The sequence below is a fragment of the Haliaeetus albicilla genome, chromosome 2, assembly GCF_947461875.1.
Source record: "Haliaeetus albicilla chromosome 2, bHalAlb1.1, whole genome shotgun sequence".
Classification (NCBI taxonomy): domain Eukaryota; kingdom Metazoa; phylum Chordata; class Aves; order Accipitriformes; family Accipitridae; genus Haliaeetus; species Haliaeetus albicilla.
The window spans coordinates 14,034,958-14,052,979 of record NC_091484.1 but is presented as its reverse complement, the minus strand read 5'-3'; the positions used below and the strand labels follow the sequence as shown (position 1 = coordinate 14,052,979).

General features: G+C 42.2%; 2 protein-coding genes and 1 long non-coding RNA gene across 4 annotated transcripts in view; 2 read left to right on the top strand and 1 right to left on the bottom strand.

Annotated features, from left to right (window-relative positions):
* Window positions 1-70: 70 nt before the first annotated feature.
* On the top strand, window positions 71-6,061 carry LOC104312013 (protein FAM83D-B). The gene is made up of 4 exons (XM_069807003.1): window positions 71-947; window positions 2,823-2,990; window positions 3,598-3,722; window positions 3,970-6,061. Exons 1-4 carry the CDS (start codon window positions 495-497, stop codon window positions 4,358-4,360), a joined length of 1,137 nt encoding a protein of 378 aa, XP_069663104.1. The 5' UTR covers window positions 71-494; the 3' UTR covers window positions 4,361-6,061.
* A 344-nt stretch (window positions 6,062-6,405) lies between these two features.
* LOC138689996 (uncharacterized) lies at window positions 6,406-7,142 on the bottom strand. Its single transcript, XR_011328770.1, has 2 exons — window positions 6,728-7,142; window positions 6,406-6,595 (listed from the first exon to the last, which is right to left on the bottom strand). It is a non-coding gene; the product is annotated as an uncharacterized lncRNA (long non-coding RNA).
* DHX35 (DEAH-box helicase 35) overlaps window positions 6,984-18,022 on the top strand; it is a 33,203-nt gene continuing 22,164 nt past the window's right edge. The window contains exons 1-8 of one of the 2 annotated variants that reach the window (XM_069806964.1): window positions 6,984-7,267; window positions 9,526-9,659; window positions 10,036-10,128; window positions 10,967-11,044; window positions 13,402-13,506; window positions 14,786-14,847; window positions 15,471-15,540; window positions 16,103-16,162. In XM_069806964.1, coding sequence (XP_069663065.1) covers window positions 7,228-7,267; window positions 9,526-9,659; window positions 10,036-10,128; window positions 10,967-11,044; window positions 13,402-13,506; window positions 14,786-14,847; window positions 15,471-15,540; window positions 16,103-16,162 — 642 coding nt within the window. In that variant the 5' untranslated portion in view covers window positions 6,984-7,227. The remainder of the gene's footprint in view (window positions 7,268-9,525; window positions 9,660-10,035; window positions 10,129-10,966; window positions 11,045-13,401; window positions 13,507-14,785; window positions 14,848-15,470; window positions 15,541-16,102; window positions 16,163-18,022) is intronic. The other variant, XM_069806957.1, reaches the window with a different exon arrangement.

Here is an 18,022-nt window from a genome sequence, read left to right as displayed (position 1 = left end):
TTGGCATTCTGAATCTGGGTGACTAATGCAGCGCTTCCCCTGCTGTTGGTGCTTTCCTGCTACGCCGGGTGAGCAGAGCAGCCGGTAATGAAGCCGCCTTTGCCCTCTCCAAGCTCAGGAGCAGCCTTTTGATCAGGGGCTGGGGAGCAGGTCGAGGGCTGTACTTACTCTCCCTGCTTAATTCGAGGTTTGCTTTTCCTGCGGATGCTTCCCCGGGCGGGGGGAAGCCCGCCGGGCTCCGCCGACCCTGACTTTCCCGTGGGCGACGCTGCGCCCGCGCCCCTTTCCCCCCCGCTGCCGGTGGCTGCGAGGGGACGGGCGGAGCGGAGGCTCCTCAGCCGCGAGGCGGCCTCCCCTCGCGCCGCCGCCGGTTCCCTCCCGCTCCCCCGGGGCCGGGCGGGAGGCGTGGAAGAGCCTCCCGCGCGTGGGGCCGGCCCGCGGAGCCGCCATAAAGGCGCGGGGCCGGGCCGGGCCGGGCCGCGCCGCGCCGCGCCATGGCCAACCCGTCGCAGTGCCTGGAGGAGGGCGCCGGGCGCTGGCCGCCGCGGCCGCCCGGGCCGTACAGCGAGGCGCAGCGGCTGGCGCTGGAGGAGCTGGTGGCGGGCGGCCCCGAGGCGCTGCGGGCCTTCCTGCGGCGGGAGCAGCTGCCGCCCTTCCTCTCGGAGCCCGAGGTGCAGGCCATCGCGCGGGGCGCCCTGCCGCCCGCCGCCGCCCCGGAGCCGGCGGGCGAGCCCTCGCCCGGCGCCTCCCTCGACGCCTCCTCGCTCACCTACTTCCCCGAGCGCTCGGACCTGGAGCCGCCGGCGCTGGAGCTGGGCTGGCCGGGCTTCGCCAGCGGCGCCTTCCGCGGGCTCACGCGGGTGGAGGCTCACTTCCAGCCCGGCTGCGGGGAGAGCATCTACGGCTGCAAGGAGGCGGTGCGGCGGCAGATCCGCTCCGCCCGCCAGGTGAGTGCGCGACGCCGCCGCCGCCGCCGCCGCCGGCGGGCAGCGCCCGGGGTCGGGGGTGAGGGGGGCTCTGCCGCCGCGCTGCCCTCCCGCCGCCCCGCTGCCGCACGGCTTCCCCAGAGCCACCTCGTCCTGCCCCCTTCGTTTACTTTTAAATAAACTCCCGGTTTTGCTTACTGCGCTGTTTTGTTATTGCTCCCTCCCCATCTCTTGTACTTATGTTTTGAATAGGTTCGTTACCGGCCAGCTTTCTTCCCCCCTATCGATGAAAACCGAGTCCGTGCTATCCGGGCCTCGCTAAGCTCGCTCAGGGAGTTGGCACCTGCGAGCGATACGTCCTAAAGGCGCCCCTTCCCAGCTCCTTTAGGTAGTCGTTGCTTCCACATCGTACGGCGGACAGGCAGCAGACCTTGGGGGTTCAGCCCGTGGGAAAGATCTGCGAGGGCAGGCGCTGGCTCTCAAGGGAGGTTTTTTTACTCAAGGAGCTTGGGCGAGTAATCAGATCTTGGCTTGAAATAGCATGAGAATCTGAATAATAAGTTGAAGAAAAAAACCTCATTTTTTTATCTTAAATAGAGAGGTGAGTTGTAAATATCACCCATCAAACACTGGTGATTTTCATTTTTTTTAACTCTTTCCCTTCGTGTTTGAAAAGTTTGAAAGGCTCTGGAAAACTTAAGTTTTGGAAATAAGCTCACCTTTTTCTTCAAGCAGTGCTTTTGAGGAAAAGACATCTGTTCGCAGGCAAAAAAACCTCTTGCCTAGGAATCGGAGACCAAATTTGTCTAACACAGAACTAGACCCCTGTTTTTGCCATATCTCAGGGTGAGGAAGAAACCTGAAGCAATACATTTATTTTGCCACTGTTCTGTTTCTTCCGAGATATTCTCAGCACCCCCAAACACTTCCACAATCAGCTCAGTGCTCCTGTTACACCAAAAGTTACTGATGTAACTGAAGAAAACCGACAGCAAAATGCCTTTCTTTTCCTCATGCAAAATACTTTTTTTTATCAGCTCACTTAGGTTTTTTTTCAGAGAGGTGTCAAGTTTCCCTCTGCCTTCGTAAGTCCTGGCACTGCTCTACAGGTGGGGAGAAAGGAGAAAATGCTCGGATTTCTGTAATTTTTTCTGGAAGGTGAAGTTACGTGGTAAAAAAGGGAAGGCTTTAGTATGACCTTAATTAAAAACCATGAGCAATGTGCTACTGAGTAGATGCAGGAGCTATCACTGCTGCTAATCACTGATGAACTCTGAGTGTCTTTCCACAATAGGCTTTCAGGCTAGGTTGTTCATTCCTATCGAACCAAATAAGATACAGATTCTGGCAAAAGAAGCTTCAATGTCTGCTGCTGAAATTATAGTAAAAGATGAGATTCTACAATGCAATAATAAAAATCTTAAATGTTATCTGCTATAAATCAGTCAAGCGACAACAAAATTGGGGCAAATAATCTTTTACAACAATTTCTGTCCATAAATTCAATACATTCTTTTTTCTATTTAACTATACAGGGATAGGAATAAGTGATCAGAGTGAAGGGGCAATGTATATTGTGTCTCCTGTGCCTCAGTGTACTGTACTCAGTAATCACCTTTACCGAAATACCGTTCTCTTCACAGAACTTTGTTCTAATCAGTCATTTTTTTCCTTTCTCTTCTCTTTCTTATATGTCTATTAAATGTTTCAGCAGTCCTGTGACCAACAGAAGAACATACCCTATCACAGAAGACTACCTTGTTCCATAACCACTAGGGAAAAAAACAGGAGGGGTGTGGGGGAGAATATTTAATTTGAAAGTCAAATTTCTCATGTGCCATCTCCCTTGAGATGCTGTGGCAACAGCCTAATGATTTCTTCTGAAACTTGTTGCAGATGATTGCCCTGGTTATGGATTCCTTCACAGATACTGATATCTTCAAAGACCTCTTGGAAGCTTGTAGCCAGCGGCAAGTTAAAGCCTATATCCTTCTAGATCAGTCTTCATTTTCCCACTTTCTAAAAATGTGCAAGGATCTGGGAGTTGACCTTGAACGGGAAAAGGTAAGCCTTGTCATATTTTTAGGGATAGAGAATTGATCCTCTTATGACTGTAATCTTTGAGCTATCAAAAGAATAAACTGTTATGCCTGCTGCCACAACTTAAAATGGGGTTTATGTAGCTCTAGCTCTTTCTTGGAAGACTTAACCATTCTTGCATAAGAAGGCAATTATTAGGAAAACGGAAATCTTTGTAAGTAGATGTTACAGGTGCTTTCCGAGCACAAATACTAATTGAATATTCAAGGAAATGCAAGAGGAATGTCCACTTCCTAAAGCATGACTGGAGTTGCTCAGGCTTGCAGAGACTTTGAAGGCTGATGGAGGGGCAGGTTCTCAGGAGTCTATGGAGTTCGGCTCCCTCCAAGGTTAGGCGACAGGAGTTTTTACAGTCACATTGTGCACAATCAGTTTATGGGTTTGCCCCTTAACGCCACCTCTTTGCCTACTAAAACAAGAAAAAATTATCATTTGGTTCCTAGAGAGTGAATCTTTTGCCGCTGCACAGCAACCTTTGCTAGTTCATCAGTGACGGTTATTGTTGTGTTAGTCCTTTAAAAGCAATCATTTAACTTTGAAATCCACATGATGCTTGCCGTATCTTTAACAGTTGATAAGAATTCGAAATATCACTGGGAAGACATACTACACGAGGTCGGGTGCCAAAATTGTTGGAAAAGTCCGTGAAAAGTTCATGTTAATTGATGGCATTAGAGTGACAACAGGCTCCTACAGGCAAGTGCCAATTTCTTTCTGTTGCTTAACATGATTTCTTTACATGGAAAGGAAAAACAGCCATGTTGCAAAACTGCTTTCCTTATCAGAGTTTATGTGTAATGTTTGTCCTAAAAAGAGCACACTGCTCATCATTTGGATTATAAGAATGATTTTACTAAATGTGAGGAAAGAGAATTTTCAGTTAATACTTTGTGTACTATTTGTTTTGAATTAACTCAGAATTTTCTCATTCTTCTTTTGCTAGTTTTACGTGGACAGATGGGAAGCTGAACAGCAGCAACATTTTGATCCTGTCAGGCCCCGCAGTTGCACACTTTGATCTGGAATTTCGGATTCTTTATGCACGGTCAAAGCCTATCAACCTCAAAGAGTTATCCAGCTGCAAGAAGAATAAAGTGTTGGACCAGCTGGTCAGGATAACAGTGGCTTCCAGAGACTTGACCAGGGAAAACTTCCTGAGAATGGAGTTTTTGTATCTTAGAGCTTTTGTAGGAAATCTAAAATGGAAGCGAAGCTGGCTGCATGCTGCAAGGGAGGCAGTCTATGTGTCGAATAATGCAATGCATGCCTCTCCTCCACTGACTAAGAGGAATGGCTCTCTAGTTATGAGGCCACACTGGATCATAGAGAGATGAATTGCACATTGACTCAGGGCAGGAAGCAGAACCTCAGGAACCACGTCCAGCTGTCCATGTCCAGTACTGTCTTACAGTATGTTTGTAAGAGCAGCTGGGAAACAAACCTCGAACTGAGAGAAAGTGATACTGGAATTGTGGGTTTTTTTGAAGACCACTATAATGCAGATCAACAGATACAATTATGGTATTGTCAGGCTCAGATTTGTTTAAAAAAACCCAAACACTTTAATACCTGGAAAGTCATTACTGACTTCTAGTATTCTGTCAGATTTTCATTTTTCAACCTATTCTTACACATTTTAAGATGATGGGTTAGCAATGTCTTAGCTCAGTTGCTCAAACCTTTTTTTTTTTTTTAAGGAAGCTAGGTATAGAAAAGAATATTGCTTAAACGTCTTCCAAAGATGAATAGCAGGACTGCTGTATGGCTCTGAAATCAGTCTAAGCTTAGTCTTGTGTTGCACGAACTCTCCACGAACTGTTTCATGACACAGAACTGAAGAGCAGTAACCTTAATCTAGGAACTAGTAGATCAGTACCATGCTACTAGTCCTCAAATGTCACATTACACAAAGCTGTGCTGCTAAGCAGAACGAGCTAACACGTCAGGTGAACAAGGCTCTCACAGTGACTGAATTCCAAGTGACCCTTTCTTAATTATAAGAATACTTGGATTGTTGGACATCATACAATAAATGTGTGCAAGGAACAGTATTCCTAAGAGCCTATTATGTTTGTAGCAGAGCCAAATAAGACCGTTTTCTTGGCATTACTGTATATACTCTTTGGTTTCTCTATGGTTGTTACTGCTGTCTGATCTTATGGGAAAAAAGTTGAGTAGATCTGAAATCTGTGAAGCTGCTGCTATTTCTCAAAAGCCTTACTTCCACCAGACATACAATAACATGAAAATCATAAATAGAACCATTTATTTTTAAGGTTTCTGGCAAGCTAGATTTAAAAAATATATCCATTCATTTCTGGAGACAAAGACAAAAAACCAAAACCCTAAATGAATAAACTATCCCCCCAAACAGTTGTACATTGAGGCACTGAAATTCCAGCAGCCTGCCAGTACAGAAACTCTTGTTAGTCCAACCATGGCAGCTGTGGCAAAAGCAAAGGGACACCATTTCTCAAGTTGTTCTTGAGGCTCTTGCTACTGCAAAAAACTTGGGTATATGCTTGTGTAAGTGTCTTGTGGGTTCTGGGCTTTGAAGGGCAAGGTTAAAACTTAGCTGGGGAATTTCATATGGGTCTATGCTCCACATCAGCAGGATAACATTAAATTGGACATGTGCAGCTTACAAAAATGGTCTTTATGGACAATGCAGTAACGTAGTGATTAGGATACAACTAACCTGCGCCCTTTTTCTTCTGCACTTACATTCAATGAAATGTAATAGTTCTGACTTTCCTAATCTGTGAATGTTCAATAGTTTATATAGTCTTAGCTTTCATCCAGAAGTGTGTATTTTTATTAAGTGTATTTTCCATAAATACAAAAACCACACAATGTTGTAATCCATGGAAAATATTGTTTGTGCAATCTTATTTTCACAATAATATCTGTATATGTTTTCTCAAATACAAGTTTTTAACTTTGTTAGTCATCTCATTACTTTAGTAGGCAACTCTTTCCATGTGCTGTTAGTAGGGCTTTTTCTCAACACTTGCTAATATACCAATGATACAAAATACTGTGATAAGAGTTGTGTTTATTTTTGATAGAGTGGACTTAATCTGAAAAGTACATTGAAATAAATAGCTAGGGTTTTAAGAATGTCTTTAATTATGACTGAATAACCTCTTTTTCAAGTGGTTACCTAGAGACTTAGCATAACAAGTGACCATGGAGGTACAGCGTTGTGAAATACAGTCTGTGTGAATTACCACAACCGCACTGCTAGCGTGTCAAGTTATTAATGAAAATGATTAAGAAGAATATAAAATGGGATTAATTTTTTTCCCCTTAAGCATGAGTTTTTGACAGCATTACTAAACTTATTAGAAGCTAGCTGTTAGTTTTTTTTTTTTACTCCAGCCTATGCTTAATTAACTCAAAGTCTACATTAAATTTTATTCAATAATAACTTTCATGGGCTGTAATAAGCCTGTGGTAGGGCACAGCTGGGTCTTTTAACTATTACTGTAATTGTTTTCCTTCTAGTTCTTCAGCTGCCTGGTGTAAAGTGCAACTGCTGTGGCACGCACAGTGTGCAGACATCCTTCCTGTGGAGAAAGGAAGTGATTAGTTTCACTTAATTACCGAGACAAGGACTTTTTGGAAGCGATCTTTCAATCCCGATAAATCCTAGGTTCTCCCCCAGGTCATACACTTCATTTTAGCAACAGGAGTAGTACCTGGAAGGCTTGGCTCAGACGTGCCCCCCGGGCCCGCGTTATCTTTCCTTCACTCTTTTCCTTTTGGCTCGGAGGGGAAGGGTGGGTTTCAGTCACACTTGAGGACGATTTTATCAACCGCGTTTCCTCAGCAACATCCCTTCCGTGTGTCTGACTAACAGCACGGACCTTACGCACGCTGTTATCAACGGGGAGCCGTTCTTGCCGTTAAGGGTGGGAAACATCCAAAGCTTCAGCCCTTTACGCTACAGTGCTGGGGACGGACGGGGCCCTTCGCCTGCCTTCAGAGAAGCGGGGGCAGCGGTCAGCTCTCCCGCCCAGCGCCCTCCGCACTCCGGCGGGAGGCGGCTTCCCTCAGCAAAAGCGGCGGGGCGGCGGGGCCGCCTCAGGCCCGGCAGAGACCCTCGGGGCCGGCGGGCCCCGCTCCGGTGCACCACGGCAACGCACGGCACGTCACGTCACGTGACCCCCGCCGCTTCCGCTTGCCCTCTCACCCCAAGATGGCGGCGCCCGTGGGACCGGTGAAGTTTTGGAAGCCGGGTGAGGGGGCGCGGCCGGTGTGTGGAGCGGCGGTCCGGGGGCGGCGGGGGTTGCGTATGAGAGAGTTCCTTCCCGGGCTGTCTGTGGCGAGGGCCGGAGCGAAAGCCGCGGCGCTGTCGTCGGCAGCCGTCGGCTCTTGGGGGTCGCACGGATTCTCAGACGCCGAGGGCAGCGGAGAAACGCGCTGTCCCTCCGCCGCCGGGGCCTGGAGGGCGGCGAGGTCTCTGTGACTCCAGCCGGGGTCTGCCCGGTGGCGGGGGAGGGGACGGAGTCCGCCCTCAGCCCGCTGGGGTGGGGGTGCTGCCCTTCGAGGGGGCCTCGACCGGCTGGAGAAAGGGGCAGGGGAACCCCAAGGGGTTTAAGAAGGAGAGATGAGCAGTCTTGTCCCTGAGGGGGGATAACCCCAGGTGCCACACGTCAGGGAGAGCAGCTCAGCAGAGCTGAGGGGACCTTGGGGTCCTGTGGGCTACGAGCTGAGCGTGAGCCTTGGCAGCAAAGGTTGCCTGCATCCTGGGTGGCGTGAGAAGTAGCATCGCTGTTAGGTTGAGGGAGGTGATCCTTCCCCTCAGCACTGGGAAGGCCATATCGGGGGTGATCTGTGGGCTCCCCAGCGCCACAAGGACATGGACTTACTGAAGGAGGTCCGCAAAGTGATGGGCCACAGCGATGATTGAGAGGTGGGAGCGTGCGACGTGCAAGGGGAGGCTGAGAGAGCCGGGACTGTGCAGCCTGGAGAAGAGGAGTCTCAGGAGGATCTTTTTGATGTATATAAATACTTGGTGGGGGGTGTAAAGAAGATGGAGCCAGACTCTTCCTGGTATTGCCTACTGACAGTACAAGAGGCAATGAGCACAAGCTGAAATACGAGAAAGCCAGCTTAAACATGAGAAATACCTTTTCTACTATGGGAGTGATCAGGTTCTGGAACAAGCAGTCAGGCAGGTTGTGGGGTCTCCAACCTGACTGAACGAGGACCTGAGCAGCCTGCTGTAAGTGACCCTGTGGTAAGCAGGGTGTTGGTCTAGAAGGTCTCCAGAGGTCCCTCCCAGCCTCCGCTGTGCTGTGACTCTGTGATCCTTCCCTCGGGCTTTGGGTAGCGTGTACCTTCCCATTCACTTATCCCAAAGGGGAGCTTGGTGAGTCTGAGTTTGGCAAATTTTTTTTTAATTGGTTACCACGTTGTGGGATGCTGTGGTTTGCAAAGCTATTCCAGACTCAAGATTAGTTTAGCAAACAGCTTCTTAATCATTTGAATATTATAGTAATGTGTGTGTGTAGACAATATGTGTATGTATAGTAGTATGTTGACAGTAGCGTATTAAAAAAAAAAAGCATAGAAAATGCTGTGAAAGAAAATCAGTGGGTGCTGAGAAGCAATATCTGTTAACTTCCTTGATTCGTCAAGATACAGATTTTCAAGTCTCTGGTTCTTAACTTCCCCATCTGTCCTTGGGAGTGAATAGTTATTGGAATTGTTGCTAATCATCACTCTTAAAATTGGATCAATTTGCTCTAAAACCTGCTTGGCAGCTTTGAATAGGGACTAACTGTTTTTAAACAGTGGAAATAGTGGGAAAAGCCCAAACAAGCAAATCCTACAAAGCAGGGCAATCCTCTTTGCTCTCAGACTTCCCCAGTGGAATCTGCAGCTGGAGATGATACATTCCATTATTGAGATGAGTTTTTGTTTCTAGTGCACTTGCATGATTCAGCATTTTCGGTTGTCAGTAGTTTTATGGTAACCTGCAGCAGGAATAAATCAAGTTTCAGTTACTGAAGTAAATTCAGATCTGAAGCAAGTGGCATATCTCAGTAGTGCGCAAGGTTGAATGTTTATACAGTTGATGTTAGTGAAGGGAAGTTCTATTACATGTCTGGCTGGCTTAAAATCCATGGACATACTTCTGAGAAGGATATTTAAGATATATCAGAACCGTTGCCCAGAAAAAGAAGAAAGTTGCCAAGATCTTGCTGTATATGTTTCCTATGTGCTTCTTTTCCTCCTTTTTCTTCTTTTAAAATTCAAATACTTACTCACATTAGATTAATTTTTTTTTTAAACCAACAGGAGACACATATTTCATTTGAAAGAATTTTTGCGTGCATACTGTTAGTTAATATTTTGATTATTTTCATCGAAAAGTTAGTATACTGCTACCCATGATTCCTCCTTGTAAGGAACGTATTTATTTTGGTTGTATTGTGATACACTAGGCAGAAGTGTATTTTTCCAGTTAAAATTAACTTATATCATCTAGGCACGGAAGGTCCTGGTGTCAGTGTCTCAGAGGAGAGACAGAGTCCTGCTGAGAGTAGTGGCATAACTGTCATCTATAATCCTTATGCTTCTCTTTCTATTGAACAACAAAGACAAAAGCTGCCTGTTTTTAAGGTACAGAAGTTCTTTTTGATATATTAAATATTTTGTATGATGTCTGGCTTTTATGTCTTTTTTTGCAAGAGCAGTATAGAATCACTTTGCAACATAAAATAATGTTTTTATGACCTTGCTCTCTTTATTTGTTGGAATTGATTGTCCTGTTTGACAACTGTTACTGACAGATTTACAGGCTTTGTAGGTTTATGTTATTTACTATATGTTGTACGTGTCATTTATAGATTTTAAAGAACTGTTTAGCTTTCAGCAGTAAAATCCATGTAACATGAATCTACTGTGTCTGCTGGATAAGTAAATATTGTCATTTTAATTATTTTCTTATTTTTGTACGCATCTGTTTTTGATGCTTAAATGTCATCTTCTCTTTCAGCTAAGAAATCACATACTTTATCTAGTGGAGAACTATCAAACTCTGGTGATTGTTGGGGAAACAGGTTGTGGGAAATCAACGCAGATTCCACAAGTAAGTGTCTGTTTAACTTGGTAAAATCAGGTATTCCTTCAGGGGATTTTACATGAGAGGTTAAACCAGCAACCCAGAACTGCACTGTGAAAATTGAAGTCACCTGTGCTTGTGTATGTGACTAAAAGGAGAGAAATATAAGGAGAAAATAGCAGGAGCTGGTATATCTGTAATACAAAACCTTCTTCCACTACAGGAAAGGACCATATACAACAAATAAGTTTATGCTGGTACAAACAGTAGTCACTATGCTATAGTAGGTGTTTATTACTCTATCAGAATCATGTTTAAAATTTTGTTGAGAATATGTTTTCAAGAAGGAAAAAAGGTACACTTTTCTTACGAGCTTTCATCTTGGAAATTTCTGGAATATTGTATTTTTTGTGGTTTTGTAAAATGTTCTCTTTTGTGACAGGAATGGAAAAAGTCTGAGAATGTTTCGAAGTTAGTTCTTGATTTTAACTTAAAAATTGCAAACTAATGATGAATGTTATCCGCTTCATTGTGAGCACAGGACTTGTGCTGCTTAGCTTTTTTTTCTTAAAGGGGTGATAAAATAAAGGAAAGGAAAAAAAAATGAAGTAGTTAAAAAAATATTTGAGAACCAAAGAGCTGCTCTTAGATGCTTTCTGAAAGCATATGTGCTTAGGAGGTAGGTATTGTACTAAATTACTTTTAATGGTGAGATTAATAATGCACAAAATCTCTAAGTAACTGATTTGCCTAAGGTCATGCATCAGTGTCAGAACCAGAAAAAAGAACATAGAGTGGAGAACTAACACCTTGCTGTAATCACAGCATGACCAATTAATTTCTTATTCTCAATATTTGTTTGCAGTACCTAGCAGAAGCTGGCTGGACAGCTGAAGGAAGAGTTGTTGGAGTGACACAGCCTCGTCGGGTTGCTGCTGTTTCAGTGAGTTTCTCTGTGTCCAAATTTTCCCACTTTGTTGTCATTATAACCTCCAATTTATTAGCAGGTTTTGCTGAATAGCAGGAATCACAACTGCATGAGCTCCTGAACGAATAGACGTTTCTGTTTATCTTCCTCCCAGAATTGCTGGTACTATACACAGAATTCAACCTGATTAGTAGGTCGTGCCAAAGATTCCAAGTCCAGAATTGCAGATGTAGAAGCTTTGAAATAAAATTGAGTGGTATCAGCAGAACTGTGTACAGAAGTTAGGGCTGTGCAGGGTTGAGCTGTGATGGACTCTGGACTAGAACTATGCTTGTGTGACCCTTAACTTCTTTCACAAAGTAAATAAAGTAGTGATGTAAATCTGCGTACAGTAACTATGCTTGTGTGACCCTTAACTTCTTTCACAAAGTAAATAAAGTAATGATGTAAATCTGCGTACAGTAACATAGCCAGTGGAAGAAAGAGGAGATTGTGTACCTCTTTCTAGCAATTCATACCTAGGTTTTTTAAAATCTTTTTTTTCTGTGCTTTTTTGTGGCTGTGGGTTTTTGGTGGTTTTTTTGTGTGTTTCCCCTTGTAAGAGTGTCGGGGAAAATAAGAAACAATTCTATTGTGAGAAATCTTTTTATATACATAGTATGTCTAGGAGAACATAACGTCAGCTAGATGTATTAGGAGGGGAAGAAGAGGAGATGCTGAGGGCAGCAACTTGTAGTCTGGTAACAGTCTGCACAGAAGGCATCCAGTGCTCCTTGTCTTCATAAATGTTGCCAAACACTGACTTGCTGGGCTGAAGTTTCTGCTGCAGCATTCTTTTTGTACTGAAAACTGAGGTGCCATTTGTAACCCTCATTTTGCCTCTTCTTTATAATGTATTACTGTACCTGCAACAAATCAGTTTATGCCTCTGATAAAAATGTAGTAGACTGAGCAGCTGTACAACTTGCTGTTTCATCTCATCCAGTATTCTCTGACCAGATCCAACATGGTTAAGGAAACAGCCTCTAGCAGTGATCTGCATCTTGTGCTTTGGGCAGGCTGCCTGCAGTGTCCTCCGTTTTCTCCTTCATAGCACATCCAGCTGACAGTGCATGGTTCTACAGGAGATGTTGTGTATACTGCAATGATTTCTCGTGACTAACTTAGTTCTCTTGTCCCTTTCATGTCTTAACAAGCTACTTTTAAGCCTAAAATAGATTATTCAATTAGGGCTTAGTATATAGACACAGTAGGATTTTTCTTCAAGAATGTTGTTGCAAACTGCCTGGACTGTATGGCTGTTGCAGGGAGATGAGAGATATAGCTGATGATTTATTGCTTTGTCTTGAACTGAAAGTGATCTTTTGTTTTAAGAGGTGTACATATCTGCTTTCCCATCTCGAGTATGGGGGTTGTCAGGAGCAACCTAGGTAGTTGCAAAGACATAAGGCATAGTTTAGAAATTCTTGAACGTCTGCTTGCATTACCCAGACTGACAATTATCCTGAATGGTTGGGCTGAAAGTGATGGAGTGATAAGATTCCAAGTGAAATCATGAATTCACTGCCTGTCAGTATAGTTTAGAATGTCATTCAAATGACTGAAAATAGCTTGCTTTTGGAATTCTACTAGGACTAATGAATGTATTGTGGAGTTTTATTGTGTCTTTAGCTATTAAATGTCTTTGTAGCTTGCTGAAACCATGGCCTGATAATACCTAATACTCTGTAGAATAAGTCTGAATAACTCAAGATTTTTAGTTGAAGGAGCTATCGGCTTAAAACTGGCTGAGGGTAGTACTGTTGCAAAAATGGATGCTGCTTTTAATTATTCTGCCAGTTGTCTGTCTGTTTTCTGCATAGAAGATTCTCTGTTATGAAAAGTACAGTAGCATCTTTATTTAAAAAAAAAAAGTCTAAGTAAGCTCAGCAACAGATCAGCTTAATTGATAACTTTTTCTGTATGCCATATACCTATACTCTTTCCCTTTTTGCATGCCAACTGTGTTCTTAAATTGCACTCCCACAGCTGCTGGTAGGTGGTCCTTCCCCAGCGTTGTGACTGGTTGAGTGGTTGCCTTTGTAGGTCTGTCAGAGTACTTATCACAGAAAGGTACCTCTGTAGCTTTCCTGAGTAGAAGCAGTGTGAAACAGATTTATTAAGTTACACTAAAACATTTTAAAGTATTTACCAGTTGTATGTTCAGTATGTGCTGTTATGTTGAACAGAATTTTGTGTTTGAATGAGAACAAATAATTCTTTGGAAGCACTAGCTCTGTTTGTGTTTTGATGACAATTCTCTATGGACAAAATAATGATACAATGAAGTGTGCTGTGAGCTGTCTCTTGTTTATAAGAATCTCTTTTCTCAGGTTGCAGGCCGAGTTGCTGATGAACGAGGAGCAGTGTTGGGGCATGAGGTTGGATATTGTATTCGGTTTGATGACTGCACAGATCCACAGGCTACAAGAATTAAGGTGAAACATGAACAGTATGTGGTTACTCTGAAAGGGTTAGCTGAAACTCTTCAAGTGTTTTTGCAAAATTAATGAGAACCTTGTGATGCCCAGTAAAGAGAATAGATAGCATTTCAGTTTTCCAGGAGGGTACCCCAAAAGTGTGCTTGAAATGGCTGTGGCTGTCCAAACCTTAATAAAATGAGTATGTGTTCTATCCTGCTAGTCTGGCAGCCACCATTTTAAAACTAAAGGAGATTTTCAAGGTAGGTATGGCTAGATGTTGGTACAGTGCTAGTGTGACCTGATACATCACTCAAAGTCATAATGAAAGGCTGCAGTGAATCACAGCTAAAGTAGCGTCACCACCCCAAAAATAGATTTTGATTAAAAGCACAGATAAAACATAAGATGAGTAGGCTAACTGAGAGTAATTTGATGTGGATTAAATAGCAAGCTTTGCAGCTGTTCTTCAGTGCTGTGAGCAATATTAATGTTGCTTGTGTTGGTACAGAGAAGAGTTTGCTTTAGTTATGCTGGAATAGGAATGATGATGAATGAGACAATTTATTTTTTGATTTTTTTTGTCTGAGGCTAGTAGCCCTTTTAAAGTGAAAGAAATTGAGATGTTTGTTCATTAAATGCAGCTGGTTTTGGTTTTTGGTTTTTTTTTGAGTGTGATGATTAATCATTTGGAGTTGGAAATTTGGAGGTTTTTACCTTGCGCACCAGTTCTTGCCTAGTTCAAGGCCACAGTTGGAGTCCCAGGTCAAACTACTGTTTGATGGCTACATAAAGCTGGTGGGTTTCCACTGGCTAGTAGGAAGAAAGTATTAAATTAAAATGTTGCATTTTGTTGAAATGTTAAGGTTTGTGTTCTGGTCAGAAGTGTGTGATAGATATTAAGTAGCCTACTTTGAGAGAGTCAAGACTGGATTGACACACAGGATGTTATTGGTAGAGCAGATGTAGCCGCATTGCAGACAAGAGTGAAGAAACTTCAATTGCCATTTCCAGTGCTGCCAATCTGGTTGGTTTTTTCTTTCAATAAAAAAATAACTAATTAAAAAAAATTCAATACTGATTAAAAAGCAATCACTCTGCTTATATCTGGGTTAGCATTCAAAAATACATATTTGGCTTCCAGAGCTGAAAGTTGATCAATTTAATAGATCATTAGAAAGTTAAAGGCAAGGAAAAATTCAGGCAAACGCCTGAAAAATCATCTTTGACAGTTGTATAAGTAATCAAGACTACCTGATATGGTTTTTTTTACATTTCTCTTCACATTCACTTTTAGTTTCTAACTGATGGTATGCTGGTGAGGGAGATGATGGCTGATCCTTTATTAACAAGATACAGGTAAGGAAATATGGCATGAATTCTTGCTGAAGTGTAATTTGGTAAACAACTGCATTTTTTTAGACCAAGGTGTGGTTATTATAAATTAAATGCCAAAAGATGTGAAAATTATTTTAGGAGTTTGACTTCTTTATGTTCAAAGACTGTTAGAAAATCCATTGATCATTGGAACACCAAACCTGGCAGGATTTGGTGCTGTAGTTTTGGAACAAAAGCTAAATGGGCCTCATGGAGTCTGCATTGTTTAATTTACTGGTTTTAAATTCACTTTTTCATTATGATGCTAATCAAATAAATGAAAAAAAAATCAACAACAAACACAGGCTATTCTGGTATCCAGAAAACCTATGCAGTACAGTAAGGATAGACCTTTTTTCTTCTACCCCTTTCCAAAAGCTAGCCTGAATAATGAACAGTATGTATGTACCACGTGGTGTAATCTACATTTTTCTCACTACTTTGTTGCTGTGCTTTTTTTAACTTCCATAGTTTTCTAAGTGGATGTAAATAGTAATAATCCAGCAGCAGATTTCAAATAATGCTATTTCTTGAAGACAGGAAGACACTGATTCTAGTGTCAATCAAACCATTTCTGAAATCTTATCTTTCTGCTTTATTCACAGTGTCCTCATGCTGGATGAAGCCCATGAAAGGACTCTTTATACAGATATTGCCATTGGCTTACTAAAAAAGGTTATTGTTTTTTAATGTTCTCTGTAACCATTTCATTTTCATCCTTTTTGTTAAACCTCTGATCTTGATGGCTGATTAGTGAACCCATTTGAGAGAGGGTGATTTCTAGTTCCTCATTTATTCTACAGGCTATTGTACATACCCAACTATTTACTTTAGACATCTGACACTCAGGATCCTCTATTTCCTCCCCCTGATGGTGAAATTTCTCCTTAGACGATATTAGCAAAAGGGTAGTCTTTATTCTGCTGGTGATGATTGTGTGAAGTGGTCTGACAGGGGGTTGTTGTTAACTTTCAACCTACAAAAGATCTGACTCCCACCGGAAATTAAGAGAAAGCTGTAATGATTATAGACTGAATGCCCTAAAAATGAATATGTAAAACTCCAAACAGTCATCAGGTTGTTAGATCTATGGGGTGATAGGAGTTCATCAGCTGTCTTGTAGTTTCAAAGTATTTTTAAAGAGAATTTATTGGTAATCTGGATGCTCTAAACTTGGTTCTAGCCTCATATCTCAGAAAATAGTTTTTACTCTGGATGTTCTTGGTCTCTATTCTAGGTTCAAAAGAAGCGTGGGGATCTTCGACTGATTGTGGCTTCAGCCACCTTGGATGCAGAGGTATAGCTCACAGATTTGGTCTGAAATGAAGTGACCTTAAGTGGCAGCTTCACTTCTATTCTTATACAGCTTATCCTCTGTGCTGCTTGCTTCTTGTGAAGCATTACTGCTGTTGGAGGGGTGAAGAAGAGAGGAAGGAGTGCAGGAAAAAAATCTGCTCTAGTTAGGTTGCTGTGTTTGGTTTTTGTTTTGTATTAGCAAACTTTTTTGGAAGTGAATTTAAATATGAATCTCCTTTTCATATATTGATGCCTTTTTTCCTCTTATTGGTATTGTTGTATAAAAAGATGTTCCCTTGGCTTAATCTAGTCTAGTAAGAGACATTGGTTTAGCTCTCTTTGGCTCATAGCGGTAATTTCAGATAACCATAGACCAGTAAAAATAACTGATAAATGAGTAGATTTAATTTCAGTGAGATCTTACTATTTCCCTGATTGACTTCTGGCCTGTGGAAACTTATGTAACTTAGGGAAAATGTCTTTAATTTAATTTTGAGTAGGAACAGAAGAAATGCTTTCCTAGATCACAGCAGTGTTTCATCCAGCCTGGTGTTCTGTCTGTAGCAGCAGCAACAGTAGGAGATGCTGTTTAGGGAGAGCATATAAGCCTGTCCACCTGCTGTGGGTCTGTTCTGTTTGAGCTGCCTCAGCATCTGCGATGGTTGTAATAGAGATATTAGGCAGTACATTCCTGCTGTTTCCTTCTACTGTGTGTTTATGGACCTGCTGTTTGTTAATTTGTCTTTGAATCTGCTTGATGAAGCTGTAAGTCTCCAGGACATCATGTGAGAGCAATTTTCAGAAGTTTGCCACCTGCTATATAATGAAGTACTTTATTTAATTTCTTTTAAACCTGCTAGTTTCATCAAGCACCATCTAGTTCTAGTAGCATGGGATTTGTTGGGTTTTTTTTAAAAAAAACAAAAAACAAAAAAAACACCCCTGAAACCAGTTTTACATTTACTTTACCCGTCACCTTTGATTCTGTAAACCTCAGCTGTGTGTCTTCTCAACCTTCTGCTCCCCAAGCAGAGCCCCAGCCTTTTTAGTCTTTCCTCATAAGGCATCTACCCCATCTCCTTTATCACTTTCATTGCTTTTCTCTGTACTTTTCCTAACTCCACTGTGACCTTCATGAGATGTGGTGGTGAGAGCTTGTGTGTAGCACTGAAGATGTAGGTGTACTGAGATTCCCTTTAGTGAAAAATATCATATGCCATAAACCTTGTTAGTATGCTGTGCTTTGGTAGTACTTGTACTACTATGTGTTCTGTATGTTATATTAGATAACATTACAATACTTCACCTTTGCAAAATTTTAATTGCCAGAAATCACATGTTTCAAATAGGTTACAGTTAATGTAAAAATAAGTTAATAGGAGCAAAATGATTAGTATGACTATATAAACATTTGTTTAAGTACAGAAAGTTTATGGTATTTCTATAATGGTCATAAAAGTTGAGACAGATTATTTGGTTTCTTAATGTTCATTCTTTTGCTATTACATATTTAAAATACTTCATGGCAATAAATCTAAATTTATGAAGGTGTCTTGCAACGTGTAAATCAAAAACTTAGGTAAATCGGCCTAACTCTGCTTTTACAAAGTGAGATCTTGGTGTTCAGTAAGAGCTGTAAAATTTACTTGCTCCTCCAAAAATGGATGAGAATATGCAAGTCCTACCCAAAACTTACGACCAGTCATTTCTAGGTTCTTCTTAGTTTTGACTTTGCTACTGTTAGAGATCCAATAAAAAGTTTATATATCTGCTTTTTCTAACTGTATCACCTGATCTAATTAATTTTATTACCTCTTCTCAATCTTTGCTTCTCAAAGTAATAAACATGCAAGACAGTGTA